Consider the following 19470-nt stretch of genomic DNA (forward strand, 5'->3'; position numbering starts at 1 on the left):
TGCATTGCACTGTGTTTAACGTTCTTAGTAGTTTCACGCGTAATTACTGATTGCACTCTGTGATACTGTGAATTCTTGTACGAGTATTTCTGCAAAAAATTCCAGAATTTTGAAGTATTTATTTTGATAAAATAAATTTTTATTAACCTATCATCAGACCACGTTAGGAATATAATATGATGCGACACGAAAAACAGCGAGTCCAAAATTATATGTATTTCGAAAGTCAGAAGTCATTAATGCGCTATGTCAGGTGTTTCAAAGGTAAAACTAAAACGAATTTGTGTGAATCACTGTATAGCATTTAATTATGCACTGAACTTTCTTAGTTTTAGCATCATGTTAACTCGAACAAAAACCGAGAATATTGCTTTTGGCGAATAATGCTTTCCCAAGGAAAGGGGGAAAAAAGAAAGAAAAGAAAAAGAGGGGGAAGAAATCATCTTCACCGCAAAAGGATAATGATGCGGAACTCAAAGGGGAAGTCAATAGAAAGTTAATTTACCAGCTGTTTTTATCATACATTAGCTCGTAAGCAAAACAAGCCTTTCCCCCTCCCTTTTCTTTATTATTGCACTCACTAGACACAGAATTCGATTCCTACATCGAAAGTCATACGTCAGTTATTTCTCGAATTCTTCATCTATCCGTTATTTCCGGTGAATAGTTTTCCTCTTTTGATACTAATACCAATGCGGAAGATCTTTGAATATGGATGTTCACTGAAATATGGATGTTCACTGGTTCAATGCAGAAGATCTTTGAATATGGATGTTCATATGTAACACTGAATGATAAAAATATGGCTCAAGCTCTATGTTACTTATGCATACCTTTAAATATTAAAAATATTGCTTAAGCACTGTCTAGCACGTTTTGTTTTTAACATTGTTTGTTTCCAAAGATCCTTGTCGCATTAATACCGTTAATTAAAAAGCAATAGAAACACAAAGTTTAAAAGATATCTTTACAAAAATTAATAAAGTGTAATTTCTGACCAAATTATTACCAAAACTCTGTATACATTTCACTGCTCGAAATATATCATACGGATATTTAGTATCAATCCATACACTCAAAATTTACTTCACTGATGGTCACCAGTGATGAATACATTTTGTTTTTGTTATTACTCCCACATGAAAAAATCAAGGGATATACTATCTGGAGATGGGGTTGACCATGAATTTTATCATTTGATGAACTCATTTGCAACAGAAATTTCCTTATTCAACTGTTCTTGCACAACTTCATTCCAATGAGTTAATGTTTCTTATTGCATCATATGTCTTCGATTCTGCATTTAGGGTAAGAAATTTGAAGGGGAAAATGTTTTTGTCATATCTTAGTAATTTTTTTATGAAGATAGGTTCGGTATAAAGAAATATCTAATGATAGTATGAAAAACCTTTTTAAGCATTGTAAAGGTCTCTGAAAACTTCTCGTTTGTGTAATTTACACATTTTACAGATTAATTTTTTAATAATTCAAGGACATGCAGACCACCATCTTCAGGCATTTCTTTGAGTTATTTTATGGACTTCAGCAGCCAACAAGAATTCCTATTTTGGATTGGAAAATATGAATAATTTTCTAAATAATATTTGTTTCCGTAAAAGCAGACATTTGAGGGAAGGCAGAGAAGGTTTTTAGCATTAATCTAACCTAGGAAACTGTTTAAGGGCGCCAAAATTATGGGACGACTGTCTTACGTCTAAACAGAGGTCAGATAGACAGTAAATGAGCGGTTAAAGATTGCTGAATACTGGTAGTTCGTCCATTGTTAAAAACCCAGGTGAACGAGATGGTTATATATTTGGTTAACAGGGTTTTCTCCATGAGTAACGTTAATACGTGTCACTTTCGTTAGAAAGTCCTCCACGAAAGCATCCCTCTCCTCAAAAAGATAGCCCTAGTGTGCTTTATCATATTCAGATAACCAACCAACCAAAGATAGGAATTCGATCCTTTACATTTTAAAATTCTAACTGAACACTGTTTAATTTATTATTAAATGAATATTTTAAATAAATATACTTTAAGACTTGAAACTCTTTTTCTTCCCCCTCGCTTTTCTCTTTTCTCTTTTATGAGCACCATCTTTTTCAAATGACTATGTCTAAAAATTACCAAATTTTTTTCAGCGGGGAGGGGGAAAATATAGTTAAATAACGATATTAAAAGATCGAGTCAAAATGATCGAACTGGATCACTTTGCACGACCCAGTTTCATGCCAAGTTTTTATAACAATATATATATATATATATATATATATATATATGTTTTTCACTTTTAGATATGACATACTCTTAACAAATTACGGAGAAAATGAAAAGTCATAAGTTTTCGAAATAAAAGATAAATATGAAATGAGACCAAAAAATGAACATATCATAAAGTGCAGACCCAGAGACGTACCGTATAGAGACGTCTCAGAGTTTGAAAAAAACTGTAATTTGAAATTAACGAATCAAAAAATGAAAAGCTATAAAATTAAAGCTATTCCACTATTATATGATCAATGTATTTATTACTCTCAAAATAAATAAACCATTATTATACCTTTCATTTTTGATATGATAATTGGAAAAATAATAATAATAATTATTATTTTAATATATTAAAAATAATAATTATAATAATTAAATAATAATTAGTAATAAAAATAATGAATTAATAAAATATAAATTAGCAATAATTAATATTAAAAATAATAATTAATATATATTTGTAAGATATATGTTATTGTGAAACACTGAAATCTGGAGAATGTCGACTTTCACCGGTGAATGTCAACATTCACACAGTCGCTTGATGTATGTCCAAAATATTTTCCAAATACCCTTATTTCTGACTTACACCGGTAAATGTCGACATTCACCATGTACTAATGGTGAATGTTGAACATATAAGAATATTATATTTTCTTCTCCTTCAATTCAGTCGCGAAAAAACGTACTTAAAATAAGAACTTAAGAATATAAGAACTTAAAACACACAGTACATTCAAAATGAGAAAGGAAAATAATAGAAGTTAAAAACTTACTAAATTATGTGATTCAAATCTTATTTATTGCAATGACTTAAACTACTATGACACTTTGAATTGCACAAGAGGCCCTTGCTTTTACAACTGCATTTATTTGTGGAACTCTTCCTTTTGCAATGACAGCGTGTACATATACTCCTCTCTTTTCGACCTACACCAAAGCATATCTGTGATTGCCGACATACACCGGTGAGGGTCCGAATGTACAAGAATTTAATGCAATATTCGATCATTCACCGACGTATTTGGTGGATGTTGACATTCTCCGGTAAGAGTTGACATTCTCCAATTTCGGTCTTTCACGGTAACATATGTACCATTAACACCTAATTTCGCTATGATCGTACCATGATATTTTGTTGTGATTTTTTTAAAGATATGAACTGATACTGCGGTGCTAATAATCCATCCCCATCCGGTGCTAATAATCTTATGACTTTGGAATTTCTTGGCATAATCTGACACTCATTTATTTAAAAGTGCTTTAAATTTTTTTTTCAAAAATCATTTTCCCGGAAAACTTATCCAAATGCACACCGCTGAAAATAATCTTAATGAATTTCTAAAGGTTCACTACTTAATTTCAAACATTGAAATCTAAAACCGTATTTATTTACTTCTGTCATTTTAACTATAAAAGGATTTGTATATTTACAAATAGGTGTTACTGAAATATACGGGTTTTTCTTAAATATTCCAACAACGTTAACTTAACTAACAACGGTTTCGTTAGTTTTAGAATTATCAATCATTATCTTAGTCAGACAGTATCCTGTTTAAGAGGAAACAGTTTTTATAAAAGCCTATATAAAAAACCTGTTCCTGAAAGGTCTCTAGTGTCTTTCCAATGGGTACAACTTGATTTTCACGGCCCCGCAATAAACCGCCAAATTATGTAAAAGGGTACTTTCACTTTCTATTTCTATTTGCCGAATTTGAAAAACCGCGTGATACCGTAATAGTTTATTTTCAATTTAAACATTACAAAAAAATGTCCCCAAATTATGTAAATTATGTACTTTCACTCTGACTTTCGACTTCTATTTGCTAAATTTGACGAACCGTGTAATATAGTTGTAATTTTTTTTTCAATTTAAGAACTGTAAAAAAATGTTGATAATTTTTTAATTTACCGAGGAGAGAGGAAGAGGTCGTATTGTTTTTCCAGGGAAACAATATATTACCTCTCATATTATTATCAATATATTACCTCAATATATTACGCGCCGATGTTTTTTAGAGTTTTTCAGGCGACAGGTTAATAAAAATATGATCGCCTATAGCAGGATTTCGCAGACTATGTAAGATGAACAACACTGAAATTGTGCGTAATCAAGTCCGAGGATGTCCTCAGGGGTCTTGCATGAGTGAAGATCTCTGGAATATCAGCTTCAACAACATCATTGCTTATCCATGGCCAGATCACTTAAAAATTGTAGCTTTTGCAGATGATATAGCTTTTATTACAAGTGGCCGTACCAGAGACATTTTACAGAATAATTGTAACGAAATACTCCAGTTATTTAACCAACTTTGAAAAATTCAAAAAACTACAAATTTCACATAGTAAGTCCCAAGTCTTAGTGATCCATAAACCAGGACAAAATACAACTAAAGCTTTAGCTCTAAAAATTGACAATCAAAAGATCAAATCAGTGAATACAATCAAGTACCTCGGTTTAACAATCGACAAGAAATTCTCCTGGATTCCTCATCTACAAAATATTAAACTTCGTACAACATCAATAGCTAACTGCCTACGACGTATGCATGTACATAACTGGGCCTTAAATCCCCATATAACACGTATTCTTCTAAAAACAGTCATTTCAAAAATGGTAAATTACGGAGCCGGAATTTGGGCACAACCAATGACAGTGTGAAAGATCAAATGTTTAAATTCAATTCAAAAGGCCTTTTACTCTCTGCATTACTCGGACGTATCGCACAACTTCAAATATAGCACTTGATACTTTAGCTGGTACTCTTCCGTTATCAATCAGTGCAGAAATGGAATGCACCTATATGAAAGTCCTTCAACTTAACCAAGCCGCAGAATTCAACAACCATACCTTTTGGCCATCCAACTATGAAAAGAAAATTAACCCCTATCTTATCCATCCAGCGCTTCGCTTCAGCAAAATAATATTCCCCACGTCTGAAGAAAATTCAAGTTCATCTCCAATTGCTTATACTTGCTAATGCTTGAAGGAAAAGTTGGTTCCGTAGTCTTTTTTCAAATTACCCCCTCAAATATCATCAAATGGAAAGGCCATCTCCATAATAATAATAGTGTTTTCCAAGCGGAATTGTCAGCCATAAAAGCAGCGACTGAAATAGCCATTCTCAAAAATCTCAACGAATTTAGCATAACATCTGACTCCTAAGCAGCTATTCTAGCTATTAAAAATCCCTAAACTTCATCTCCATTGATATCCGACATAAATTCTCTTCTTGGCAAAATTCCAAACTACAAAATTCAAATTTCATGGATCAAAGGACATAGTGGCCATTTTAGTAATGATCAGGCAGATGAACTAGCCAAAGAAGCAGCTATTAATCAAGATGGTACTGAAATCATCATTCCGTGGCCTCGCTCAAATTTCAAGTACCAACTAAAACAACTTGCTTCAAAATCTTGGCAAGATTTGTGGAACAATGCTCCACAGGGAAGACGCACATATAACTTGATTCCCAATGTAAGCTTCACATCTCTGAACTCGAATCCTTCACTAAATTACTTTATAACAGGACATGGACCCTTCCCCACACATTTCTATGCAAGAAATTTGGCAAATTCTGATATCTGTATATGTGGAGAACAGGGAACTCCTGATCATTACACTTTCTCATGCCCCTTAACTGAGGATATTCACATAAAATCTCCAAGAACTGACCTCCTGGCATTCCAAAGGTTTTTAATTAAAGATAAACATCAATATCCAAAGTTTCAGAAAATTATGCAACGACTCTCTTCCTACGGCCTAGATCTCTGTCAAGTGTAAGTCCACATACAGTTTAAACTTAGTGAACTTTTACATGCTGTGATTATGGACAAAATGGCTCCGCTTGTGAACTTTATAAACTGCAATAAACCAATATATCTGAAATAACCCATGAACACCCACCTCTTTAGCATTATTATAACAACTCATTTTAACATTGTGTTGCCAGTACTAATTATAATTATCTCATTATGTTTATTTGTTTATTAATTATGTTTATCTCCTATTTTTGTTGCACCCAATCAGATGTTCAATTTATCTTGTGAATCTCAAATTGTAGACTATTTTGTAATCTACTTATGCCCTACACCATTATTTTTAATAAATACTGGATGCGGGGCGTACTGTGGAATTGCACGATGTACCATAATAGGCAAACTCTAGACCTTTTGAAAAGCTTCAGTCTATGCAAATTCTTATAAAACTTGCAATTACCCCCCCTTTTTTTCAAAGAGTTCGTAGGGGAAGGCATTACCAGTTGACCTATGGTACACCGCTGGTGTCCCCCATACTTTTACCTATTACTGATATTACGTTATTTTTGCTGGTTCAATTTCTACGCAAGATATTTAAATGAACATTCAAAAGATTATGCAATGAATCTCCTTTTGTTACATGACGGTACATATATTTTTTATTCGCATTTATGTGGTACAGGATTTAAAAAGTGTGAGAACCCCTGGCCTAGGGGCCCCTTTCCTAGGCTCTTAGCCTAGAAAATGCTAGACTTAGCCTGTGTACATTTTCAGAAGTATCATTAAGCAGCATATTAAGAATAAGAATTTAAGACTCACCAGGAGCAGTCGCAGGTCCTGTCAGAGGGGTGCTCTGAAAAAGAAAAGAAAGCTATTAGGCTGGGCAACCATTCGAGGCAAAGAATTTTCATCCACAACATTCACTATCGTGATCCCGGAAGTAAGCTTTCGAACAGAATCGGACAATTTGGTGTGTGAGTAACTGCAATAGAAATCAACGGCCCAAAGAGATTTAAGTGGAAAGGTCAATAGGCAGAACTTGGTTTCCCAAATATCGAATGCTATTTTTATTTCTTCATTCCCAGCATCTTCAGACAGAAAATATTTATAATAAAGGTTTCTTCTTAGATACTCTGACGCTTTAAGCTATAACTTGCCCATCCTAAATATTCACAGGTATTTTAATGACTACTTTATTTTGCAAATGTAGCTTTCTTTTTTTCAGTGATTTTTGCTTCTTGACATCAAATTCTTACTCCAAGATTTTTCTATTAAGTTTTATGAAAAATCTTTCAAACCTTTATTGTTGTCATCAATGTTCTTTATAAAGTTAAGAAGCACGAAACGGCAATTGCAGACATGGATACTATTTTCAATTTAGGATACCCCATTAGATTAGTAAGATGACCTGAACTCCAAACATACAGCTTGGAATAATGATAGAAGACAAATGCAAACAGTCGTCTATACTCAAATAAACCTAATTGTTCATCAGATATTTTAGAGATTTTAATTATTAATATACAAAAAATTTATTATTTAAGCATCATATGGGACTTGTTTTCAGATCATCATCTAATATATGTTACCTCATATAAACTACAGCTTTATCTGTCGCTTATACCATGAAAAGTAAACTAGAGTGAAAAGTAGTGTTCTAGTTATCGTTTAAAGAGGATGTCTGAAATTAATTCTATACAACTTCGAAATAACAAAACAATCAAAAACATAGAGATAACTAAGTTTTACCCTCATCGGTTTAGTTCCAACTTCTACTCCTTTGGTTGTATTCTCCTAGTTGTATTCTATACTAGGTTGTATTCTAGAGAACAAGTTCAGACATATATAGATAGACTGAAGTTTGTTACTGACGTTGGAAATCTTCTCTTCTTCATATGGATACGTACATGTCCTTTTTGGCAGAAAGGGTCCTCAAATGCCTTACGACAATTGTCTCAAACTGGTGACCTGCAGGTCACATGCAGCCACTAAGCAATGTTACGAGGGAGACGAAGATATTTCAATTTTGAACTTGTTGCAAATACAGTTTTACAAAGATTTCAAGATTTAATTATTTGAAGCCTGAGTTTACATTATTTTCTATACAATGAAAACAAACGTGAATAATGCATCAGCAAAACTATAAATGAAGCTGTCTAATTTGCAAAGTGATATAAATTTTATTCGAAAATTTGGAAATACAGATTTTATAAATTTTTATTCGTAGCTGTCAAAATTTAAATAAACTCAGATACTAATTTTTCCATTAAGAATGATTTTCTTGTTCGGGAATACATTTATATGTGAACAGCGCTATTTTCACAGTTGTTAATTAATAAGAAACTCGATTGACCGATAAGCAGGTATGATCCGTGATGAAGATAATTTCTAGTAATTTCTCTCCGAAGCTACAAACGTTATCAAAATCTAAACGCCATAAAATGTCAAGCTGTAAACTATTTACATACAAATATATGTGGTTCTATTTATGCGTCGAAGAAAAATAAATTTAATGAATAAAAGAAAGAGACTAAGTTGCATTTATTCTCAAGTTTTGTCCTACTGGGAAATTTATTCTGAAAAATTAAGATAGTGTTCATAATTTTTTTCAGTTTAAATTAAAGTAAGTTATTTAATGATTAATTAAACATGTTAATTTTTTAAATAAACGTTAATCTGAAAATTTAATATTTAGGTTTCAATATATTTGAATTACATGAAGTAACCACAAAATTGCTTTGCAGGTACCAAACTTTAGATTTCAGATGGAAACTAAATATAAGTTGGAATTTTTTTCCTTTGCGATACTATTATTATTGTTTATGCATGTTTTCAAAAATATTTAGTAAGCAAAATTTAAAATTTATTAAATTTTTTTTTATTTTGTTAATGTAATTTTAAAAAAAATTCTGGCCAGTCAGCTGTTTTCAGATCGTGTATGCGGCCCTCGGGCAATTTTACTTTCAGGCCGCTGCCTTACGACTATAGCGTTATTACTTACTACACTGAAATTAAAGTGTTTTCATATTTGTTTGTTAACTTCAGTTAGAAGTGTATCATAAATAAATTTTATCTTTAGTTAGCAAATTCTTCATATGTAAAATTCATTTAATTTTATTTGAAACATGGGACTAATAAAACATCCAATTTCAAGAGATTAAAATGGTTATGTCTGAGAATTTTGAATTACAATAATTTTCATTTTCTAAAAAAAAATTAAAATGAATTATAAATTTATTTATGTTCTCTAAAGATAATCTGTAATTTAAATACTTAAATTAAAATTTAGAGGCAATTTAAATTAAGCTAAGTTTTTTTAATGTTGTCATTCAATTCTTTTCAGAAAAACCCGAATATAACTGGTGTGCTATATTCATAAATTAAAACTTTAAGCGTTTTGAGAGAATATTGAAAGTTTACATTTATGTTTCTCTGTTGTCTTGTATTTGAAAGAAGAGTCATTCCTACATATCTTTGTATGGTCTCTCAGATAATATACCTTTTGTAAAGCATGTATTCATTATATACGATATTCTATTTTCAAATACAAATGAATGAATTGCAAAATAAATTATTCGTTATCTGTAAATTGAAGGAAAGTAATTCTTTTAGTGTTAAATAAGAAAAACTGTTTAAACTAAAGCCTAGTTTAGTGCTGAGAATGTTATACTGTATGACATTCTTAAACAGAAATCTACGTTAAAAATTCTGCAGATTTGTTACTCTTATTAAACAATTCCACATCACAGAATATTTTTATTATTCAAAATATTTGTTTTACCACGGAAAATCTGTGTTCAAATCCTTCTTAAACTTTCAAATTGGCTGAAAGTGTTTTATTTGCTGCACTGATGGCAACATAAATGATTAATGAACAAAATTAATGGAATCATGATTATTAGTCTCTTTTAAGTTTGGCTTATGAAAGAAAGGACAAATTAAAGGATATAGGATTTAGAATACATTGAAACATTTTTGTCGAAACGAAACGACTTAAAATGTAAAGGAATAATCGATTAAGTTATTTTAGTAACTTTCATGAGAAAATAGCTAATTTATAATAGTCAATGCTTTAATCAATAATATTCATTTATCTGTGGTTTAATGTAAAAGTCGCGAAATTTGTAATAACAATAATAATAATAATTAATAAAATTAACTATAATTACATTTATGCGAAAAGGCATTACTTACATTTATGCATATTTATTTATTCATATTTATTTTATATTATTTTATTTACATTTATTCATATTTATTTTATATTATTATTAATTACATTTATGCGAACTATAATTACATTTATGCGGAATATTGCAGTTTCCTGTATCTGTCTACCAGTTACCAAATTGATAAGATACTGGTACTTCACCCGGGTTTGAATCTTGATGTCTAACGGGTTAGCTGCTTGGAAAGATTTCGTATTTTTCCCGCGCGTAATTGTAAATCTAATCAGTATCATTTAAACAGCTCTGCACTATAACATCCTTTCTAGCTAAATAATCCCAGAGTGTTTTGTCATAATAAATATCTCCTTATGTTTCAAGCTTTCATGGAAACTTGTAACGCTTAAAGTAAGTATTATATTACTTAGAAAAGTGTTATAATATGAGTATTATATTACTTATGAAAAATCATTCGAGGTTTATGATTATTGATGTGACATTTTTGTAAAAAATATTCATGACGGAAAATTGTTTTTGTTGAAGCAATAATGTTACTCAAAATGGCGAAAACTGCCTTGCAGCCAGCATATTGCGCATCTCGCCAAAGATCAGACACGGAAGTATACTACTGATCAGAAATTTCAACTGCTCAGCCACTATTTGGCTGGAGAAAAGGGACTATCATCATTTTTTAATATATGGTGGTAACTAAAAATTGAAGGAACCGATAAAAACGAGTTTGGAGATTGGATATATTAGAAGATCAAATAAACACCAAGAGATAGACTTTAAATACCAAAGAGAACAGACTATATCCTCAACACTGGTCCAGTATCGTAAAACCATTATAGAATAAAGGAAAGCTTAATAGGTCCGTTTACATGATTTCATCTATACGGAATCAGGCATCTGAAGAAGATGAACCATAACCATATAAAAAATGCAATTTAAGAAGCACTGGATATTTATATTTTGATAGAGTGGACATAAGAAAGGATTAGCAACCTCTCATGTCCAAGATATTCAGTATACTACGAACGACAAGATCTAAAATATTTGGAAGGTCACTCACCGTGGTCGTATCTCCTCGTACAGTTCTTAATATCACCAGCATGAGCACAGCCAGCATCTTCGACAGGATGGACCAAGTTGCGTCCATGTCTCGCGGAGCTTTGGGAGCTTCTTGGGGCCGGCGACGGAGGAAGGTGGGAGCGTCCAGGCGTGAAAAAAGATGAGCGTCCAGCCGAAACGGCATCCCGAAGGACGACCTCCTAACGAGCGCCCATCGGTGGTCGTTATCTGCCGAAACGTCTTCTTCCCCCCCCCCACAATCTTTCTTTCACAGCATTTTTTTAATCCTTTATTTATTTGCTTTTTGTTCGAACATCGGATTCGATCACTCGTAACCGGAATAAGTTCCCTTTACTTCGAAATCGCGAACTTTTTCTTGTTTGGGAAATGTGCCTTTCGGGTAGTAATTTCAAAATACGTGTATCTCTTTCTTCTCCCCCCCCCGCGTCTTTTTCTTTGCTCGTCAGAGAAAGTATGGGTTTCGGCTTGCGAAAATTGCTGGTAATTAAGAACCGTATTGTTACTGATCAAATACAAATACGTAAACTGTTTCTTTGCTAGCAGAATGAATTGCGGAATTCTTTTTTTTTTTTTTTTTTTTTTTTTTTGCCTGCTTAATGATTACCTGTTGTAAAGTACAGTATATAGCTTATTTATGGACTTTGTAATTTTGAAAGATTTCGTCAAGATGAATTCAATCGTTTGCTAGTTACAAAAGAGTGTAAATCGTGTACGGATCAATGAATATTCTTGCTTTTCCTTGTTTCAAAAATCAGAGAATTAAATATAATAAATTTGGGTCAAAATCTTATATCATTTATATTATACAGAAATCCACAAATTGAAGGGCGATATTTACGTTTCATAAGTTCAAGAAATGCAAAGTGGTAATGATATTTGACGAATATTGAATTAAAGAAGTACAATTAAAATTGCGACAGATGTAGTCTAAAAAATATAAACACGGTGAAATAAAAAATTTTAAAACTCTCATTATAATTTTTTCGTGCTATCATAATTGTCTAATTAAAGTAGAAACGCTCGGTAAAAAATTAAGAAAGTCTTGATGAAACGTGCCAGAATATTTTGCAGTTTTATGTTTATTTGAGACGTCTCTAGGCTTAAATTAATGTGTATGACAACTAGATGACTATATTTAGTATGTTTCTAGACGTTAATATTATGCATGATAACTAGATGACAACATTTGATACGTTTCTAGACCTCAGGCGTGGTGCGTGACAACTAGATGACAACGTTTCATACGCTCTTAGATCTTTTAGGCATTTGTGCGTGACAACTACGTGATTTTTCTAGACCTTTGGGACGTTTCCAGACTTTAGATATTATGACTGATAACTAACTAGGTAGCAAAGTTTGGTACGGTTCTAAACCCTACAGTTTGGAAATGAGATTCAAAAAATAATTTTAAAAATTAACTGGAAGAATCAAATTAAATATTCTTTATACTTTTATCAGCAAAAAATTGTAAACAGAAAACTTTGCATATGAAAATACACATATTTTTTTTTTTTTTTTTTTTTTTTTTTTTCCAATACGATTTCTTTCTCTCTGTAATAAAAGCAATATAAAAAAAGGCTTAGAACATCGATACCAGAATTATTTTAATTTTAGAATTTACTTATATTTTTCAGTGAAGCGTGATTTTGAAACGATTAGAGTAAAACCATGGAAATGATATCAGAATAATCCAGATTGTGAATGTGCTACAAGTATTTACTTTTAATCAATGAAATTCAAGATTGTTAAATGAGGGGTAAATACGAAATCATGTGCTTGAGACTATATCTTTGAAATTATACAGCTCGTTGTATTAAAAATCAAAAACTTGTATTTCGTAAGATTTATCATTTTTGTTAGAGGTATTTTTATAACTTTCCATGCGGAGATATTATAGCCGTGCCCCTCACCACCACCACCCCATATGGTCCGAAATTCATCTACACCAGATGAATCACAGTACGTAAACGAAGACTAAACATAAAAAAATGAAGGGGGGAAGAAATTGTTACATTTGATTTTATACAACTCGATAAATTTGTGGAAAACCCTTTTTTAATACCTTGAAGGTTTTCAAAATTGATGCCAGAGTCTAGAAATCTAATAATAATAATAGTCAGAAATAATTTTCTAATCTGCACTGTGAAAGTTTCGTAATTTGCTTTAGTTACCATACACTTATTTCCCCTGTAATAAAAATATTAAATAAATTAACCTCAGTTCCATAATAAGAAAAACATTAGCAATCATTTTAGTAGTCATATGATTTGTGTTACTGCACGTTTTCTTAACCATATTTATTTACACTTTTTAAAAAAATTGGGGGCTTATTTCCACAGGCGCTTTAGCTACTAAAATATTAGACGGTAATAAAGCAGCACATTCATAGTACCACGTCATTTCGTAACCAGAGCTTAGATTGCCCCTGAGACACTTGACAGAATAAATTTTTTGAGATAAATCGTAATAGCCGGAACATACCGGAATCCAGCATAACAGAGCTGCGGTACTTCTTTTATGTGAATGAAAAATAATTCTGTTGAAATTCAAATTTAATTTTAATAGTAGAATATTCCTTAAAATCGCTTCTAGCATCTGACTGTATGCCTTTTTCTGGAGATCAAATTCTTTGATAGGGAATAAGAATAAGAATTCTTTGATAGGGTGGAGGAAGCTGCTGAACAAGTTCCAGAAATTGACCTCCAGCATCTAAAGCAAGATGAAAGGACAAAGAAATTTGAAAGAGAAAATTTACTTGCAGGAACTTGCAAGTAAATTTTCTTCATTATTTTCGGATAAGCCAGGGAATACACAGATAGTAACTCATTCTATTGAATTAAAATCAACTAAACCTTGTAAAGCGAAACCGTACAGGTGTAAGGAGAAAGAGACCATCATTGAGTACCATATACAGCAGATGTTAAAAAATAAAATTATAACTCCCATAAATAGTGAATATGCGAGCTCTATTGTACTCTGCAGAAAAAAGAATAATTTGCCCCCTACGGATCCAAAAGCATATCGCTTTGCTACTGATTATAGAAAACTTAATAGTTTAACTAAATTTCTGGTTTACCCTTTACCGGTGATTGAGGAGATAATTAGGAAAATAAGGTCTACGAAATTTATGACCACTCTCGATCTTACTTCAGGCTATTTTCAAATAGGAAATAGGGTATTTTCAATATGAAACCAGAAGGCGTAACAGGCACAGCTTTAGTATTAGTCCTTTTTGGCGAGAAATTTGTTTGGCGACATTTTGGAGCGATAAATGAAAAATTATGATAACCTTGGTAACCCTAAATACTGAGCTTCAAACATGCCGCCATTTCTGTCCACGTAACTTTAACGAATTTGATAGGTATCAGAGCTTTGATGGCAGGAGGGATAAATTGTGTGTTTTTCTTAAAGTTACTTTTGTGTTAGGAAAGCACAACATTTAAAATATTTTTTAAAAAGCCAAATTTTTTATAGTTAAAACTGGTGCTTTTAATATTACATCACATGAGTCTTGACATTTTTTCATATGTCAACTCTGCATATTATTATAAACTCCACCCCCCCAAGGGAAAAAAAACACATTTTCAGTGGCATGAGGTAAACTCTTGGTGTTTCCTTTGCTAAGGAGATCAAAATTATCATGGTCTAAAAATACTTATTTACCTCATATTAGAACTATAGGGATGTGTAATTGCATGAATTCATAGGTTCAAATCAGGACCAAAATCAGGTTTCATTATTGCTTTTATAACATTTTCATAATTTGTCTGACTATAAAAAATATAATGTTGCTTAGATTATGGAATATATTGCTTATAATTTAGAGTTCTCAAATTTTGTAAATCTTACAACCTAACAGCTGTATATGAATAACCTTCACTGAGTATTATTACTTTTATTAATAGTATGTTGACATAACAGTCGACTTTTTATTTTAAATTTTATGAAAATTTTCTACATTACTTGAACATTTTATCTAACAGAAATCTGAACTTTTTGTAATAAAAACTCTATAATAAAAGTAAGAGTACAATTTATATATAAAAATTTGACTACATGGCAAGCACTTAGATACTGATTTCAATGTCTTTAAATGTTATTATCATAAAGTTTAGATATATTCTTATTAAGATATACTTTTATTCTATTATAAAGTTTAGATGTACAGAACAGAAGGCACATTTTGTGCTTACGACTCAGTCAACCACTTGTGGCAAGATAACTTATGATAACAATTAAGTTCAAATGTAAAATTTAAATTCAAATAAATTTGTAGCCCAAAGGCTGCACAAATCAATTTAATGCAAAGTTGGTTAAAAACTTAACTGGCATGGCATTCAACTATCAGCAATTATAATGCAAGGCTGAAAACTACAAATCTTTTCTTATCTATCAACCTATTAATGTGGCCTCAAAAGGCAAAACACGGTTTGTTTTACAAAATAAAAACTTCATTTGGATTCTGGTGAGAAAACGGATGGAGGAAATTGACAGTAAAGATCCCAAGCATAAAATAACTCTGGTTACAAAATAAAGGAACGTTACAATATACTTTGTTCCCTGATTAATTATTCAGTACATGAAATAGTGTAATGCCTTTTTGTTAGCATCACATACAAATTATTTAGTTTATTTAAATGCTTTCCAAAACTGACATGATTTTGTAAACATATTGACCATATTTTTCGACCTATAGATGCAACACTTCTTCTCTTCAGAAGTAAGATTTAGAATTAAGAAATAAGAAAATAAGAGAGAATTATGAATAGAAAATAAATACATATGCTGGCTAGCAGAAGAAGGATGCCTTCATAAAGTACTTTTTAAGAGAAACTGGCTCAGATTCACATTACATCTACGGAAAACTACTAAAACTCCTATATAGCCAGCCTGAACTACCACTGTTCAGTGGCTATCGCTCCACCACTAGTGGATTCCAATGACTGTTCGAATTTTTCACAGAAATTATCATTTACGATGATTGTTGTATTATTACCATTGGTACAAAATTTACTCGATATGATAATTTAATTTTAGCTTTTAAATTATAATCATAAATTACTTGTAATAAATTGAGGGATTAAAAAATACACACTTCTTAATATTTTTACCATTTACAATATTTAATCATAAAAAATATTTCTAAAACTGGTACAAAACTTGCCCATTATAATTGAATTTGATTTCCTTCACTTTGAAATATTTTTTTATTTTCTTTTAATAACAGAATCTAAGAAACTAAAGTAACATATACTAGTTTGAAATGCATTTATTAACCTTTTGTAAATTTCATTATTCATAAACATAAAAATTAACCTTTTGTAAATTTAAAATATTAGCTAAGTACTAATATAATAAAATATAAATATGAACTAACTACTTAAAATATTAATGTTTAATACATTGTATTTTGTAATTAAAAATATTAACATTTTGTAAATTTCATTACTCATAACATAATAATTGTCATAAATTCATTTACAGTAGTGTTTCAAGAATTTATCATAGCAGTACTAGAAATATTGAAAATTAGAGAAAGACTGTTTATTCTGATTAAGAGCTTATTTTTTAGGATTGTTATTTAGTCTAGATCGGGTTTTGTTGACAATCCGCCATTTTTTTCCGATCTTCAAAACCGGGTCTACCTTGGCGACCGAAGTTTGTCGCCAAATAAAAAAATCACCAAAAGGACCAATACTAAAGCTGTTCCATAAAACTGCCTTTATCACAAAACGCACTAATGCGCACCGACGCACTAATGCGTTTTTACGTATGCATTTTGGACTTTGCAGGGCCCCGTCAACTTTTCAACGTGCCATGGATATTATTTTACGTACTGTCCACGGTAAATCCACTTTAATTTATTTAGATGATATCATTATAACAAGCAATACCATTGACGAACATGTAAAAGACATCCACGAAGTTTTTTCATTATTGAAGGAAGTGGGGTTAACCGCAAATGCATCAAAATATAAGTTCGCAACCAACGAATTACCATACCTAGGATTCATAATTCCAGCTAAGGGTATCGAAACGAAAGATTCCAAAATTAAAGCTATTAAAAATTATCCTCCGCCAAATACATCAAAGAAGCTGTCATCTTTTCTTGGTTTGTGCTCTTACTGTCGTTCTTTTATTCAAAATTTCGCTAATATTGTTGAATCTTTGCTAGTGTTAAAACGGAAGAAATCAAAGTTTGTGTGGACAGCTGAGGCAAACACAGCCTTTGGACAATTGAAATCAGCTTTAATTAATGCATCGGTGTTAAAGTTACCGGAGGGAGATGATAATTTAGAGATTGCGGCTGATGCCTCTATTATGCGGTGGGCGCGGTGTTAAATTCAATATCGGCATCCCCTGGCATTTTTAGTAAAACTTTAAACACCGCACAACGTAATTATACCGCGACCGAACGAGAAAAATTAGCCGTGTTAATGGCAGTTCAGAAGTTCCGGGTATATTTCGGAAAAGCACCCGTCGCTATATATTCAGACCACGCGGCCGTAGGTAGACTATATTCGGGAAAGAATTTAACTCCTAGACTAATTAGATGGGCCTTAAATTTACAAGAGTACAACTTAATAATTAAGCATTTTCCAGGCAAAGACAATACCGGGGCCGACGCACTGTCAAGAATCAAGATAGACGAAAACAGTGATCAAGTAAAATGTGCTATTTTGACGTGTAAAGTTTTAGATTCCCAAGAATTTATCATTTCTGAATTGATAAAGGATCCGGAATTCGGTAATATCTATGCTTATTTAAAGGATCCAGATTTTTGGATCAGATAATTTTAAACATGCAGACCTCGCCGCGATTAGAAACAGAGCCCAAAATTGCGAGATTGTAGATAATGTTTTATACAAAGTCGACGAACGGAAACTTCGAATATAGGCCAGTCATCCCAGCCCCATTTCGGCTAAGCATTTTGCAGGAACTCCATGACGCCCCGACCGCTATCCATCTTGGGGTAAGGAAAACGGTGCGCAGGGTACGCGAGGCAGTGTATTTTCCGCAACTATAGAAAGTAGTAACTGCGTATGCCAGGTCCTATGTCAGTTAAGTAAGTATGCCTATTATGTCAGTTAAGTAAGTAACCACGTAAATCATAGCCCGGCCGGGTATCTAAATAGTATTTGTGCGACTTTTCCTAATGAAATTTTTGGAATAGATCTTCTTGGCCCTTTTCATCAAAGTGAGTTATATAAAAATCGGTATCTTTTGGTGATTGCTGACCATTTCTCTAAGTGGATAGAAATAATTCCGCTAATGCGAGCATCGACTAAATTAGTCGAAGATGGGTTTTTGCATAGGTATATTTTAAAATACGGTGTACCGTTAAAAGTAATAAGTGATAATGGTAGGCAGTTCGTAAGTCAAATTTTCGAGGATTTATGTAAAGGGCTTGACATACGGCATATGAAAAGGTTACAGCCGAAAACATCGCAGACGAAAATGTCGCGGAGAAAACAACGCAAGGCGAAAACGTCGTGCTACAAAACATCGTGGGAGAAAACATCGCAAAGAGAAAACATCGCAGTTCTAAAACATCGTGGTACAAAACATCGTCGTCGAAAATAAAGCGGTTCAAAAACATCGCAGTTTCAAAACATCGTCGTAGAAAATATCGTGGTAAAAAATAAAGTATCTACAAATCATCGCATGACGATAACATCGCAGACATACTTTTTTCAGGCATGCTTTAATAAGTGTAAATGGATATTCCCATAATGATTTGTGAGCGCAAGATGGAAAAAAGGATAATTTTTACTTTCATATTTTTTATTAATTAATAAATTTTTGCTGAGAAAATAAAAAGGAAACTTAAGCATGAAAAATTAATGCAACTTATAGCACTTAATAGAATTTTAAACCGACATAGTTAACTAACAAAGGCCATTAATAAATCATTTTTATAAAGTTTTTACTGGTAATATTTCATGAAAAGTATAATCTATAAGTTACATTTAATTTTCTATGCTTAAGTTTCCTTCTTACGTTTTCAGCAAAACTTTATTAGTTAATAAAATATGTGAAAGTAAAATTTATCCTTCTTTACACCTTGCGCTCACAAATCATTATGGGAATATCCATTTACAGTTATTAAAACCTGAAAAAAGCATGTCTGCGATGTTATCGTCATGCGATGATTTGTAGATACTTTATTTTTTACCACGAT

The 19470-nt window shown here is 31.9% G+C and overlaps 1 protein-coding gene across 1 annotated transcript in view; it reads right to left on the reverse strand.

Moving 5' to 3' along the window:
- LOC118202432 (cubilin-like) overlaps window positions 1-11466 on the reverse strand; it is a 212861-nt gene extending 201395 nt beyond the window's left edge. The window contains exons 1-2 of the mRNA XM_085806530.1: window positions 11269-11466; window positions 6850-6883 (exon numbers count right to left, since the gene is read on the reverse strand). Coding sequence (XP_085662656.1) covers window positions 6850-6883; window positions 11269-11451 — 217 coding nt within the window. The 5' untranslated portion in view covers window positions 11452-11466. The remainder of the gene's footprint in view (window positions 1-6849; window positions 6884-11268) is intronic.
- Between the last annotated feature and the right edge of the window lie 8004 nt (window positions 11467-19470).

Source organism: Stegodyphus dumicola, chromosome 12, assembly GCF_044657685.1.
Source record: "Stegodyphus dumicola isolate Sdum_Otavi_A_Nest chromosome 12, ASM4465768v1".
NCBI classification, from domain to species: Eukaryota; Metazoa; Arthropoda; class Arachnida; order Araneae; family Eresidae; genus Stegodyphus; species Stegodyphus dumicola.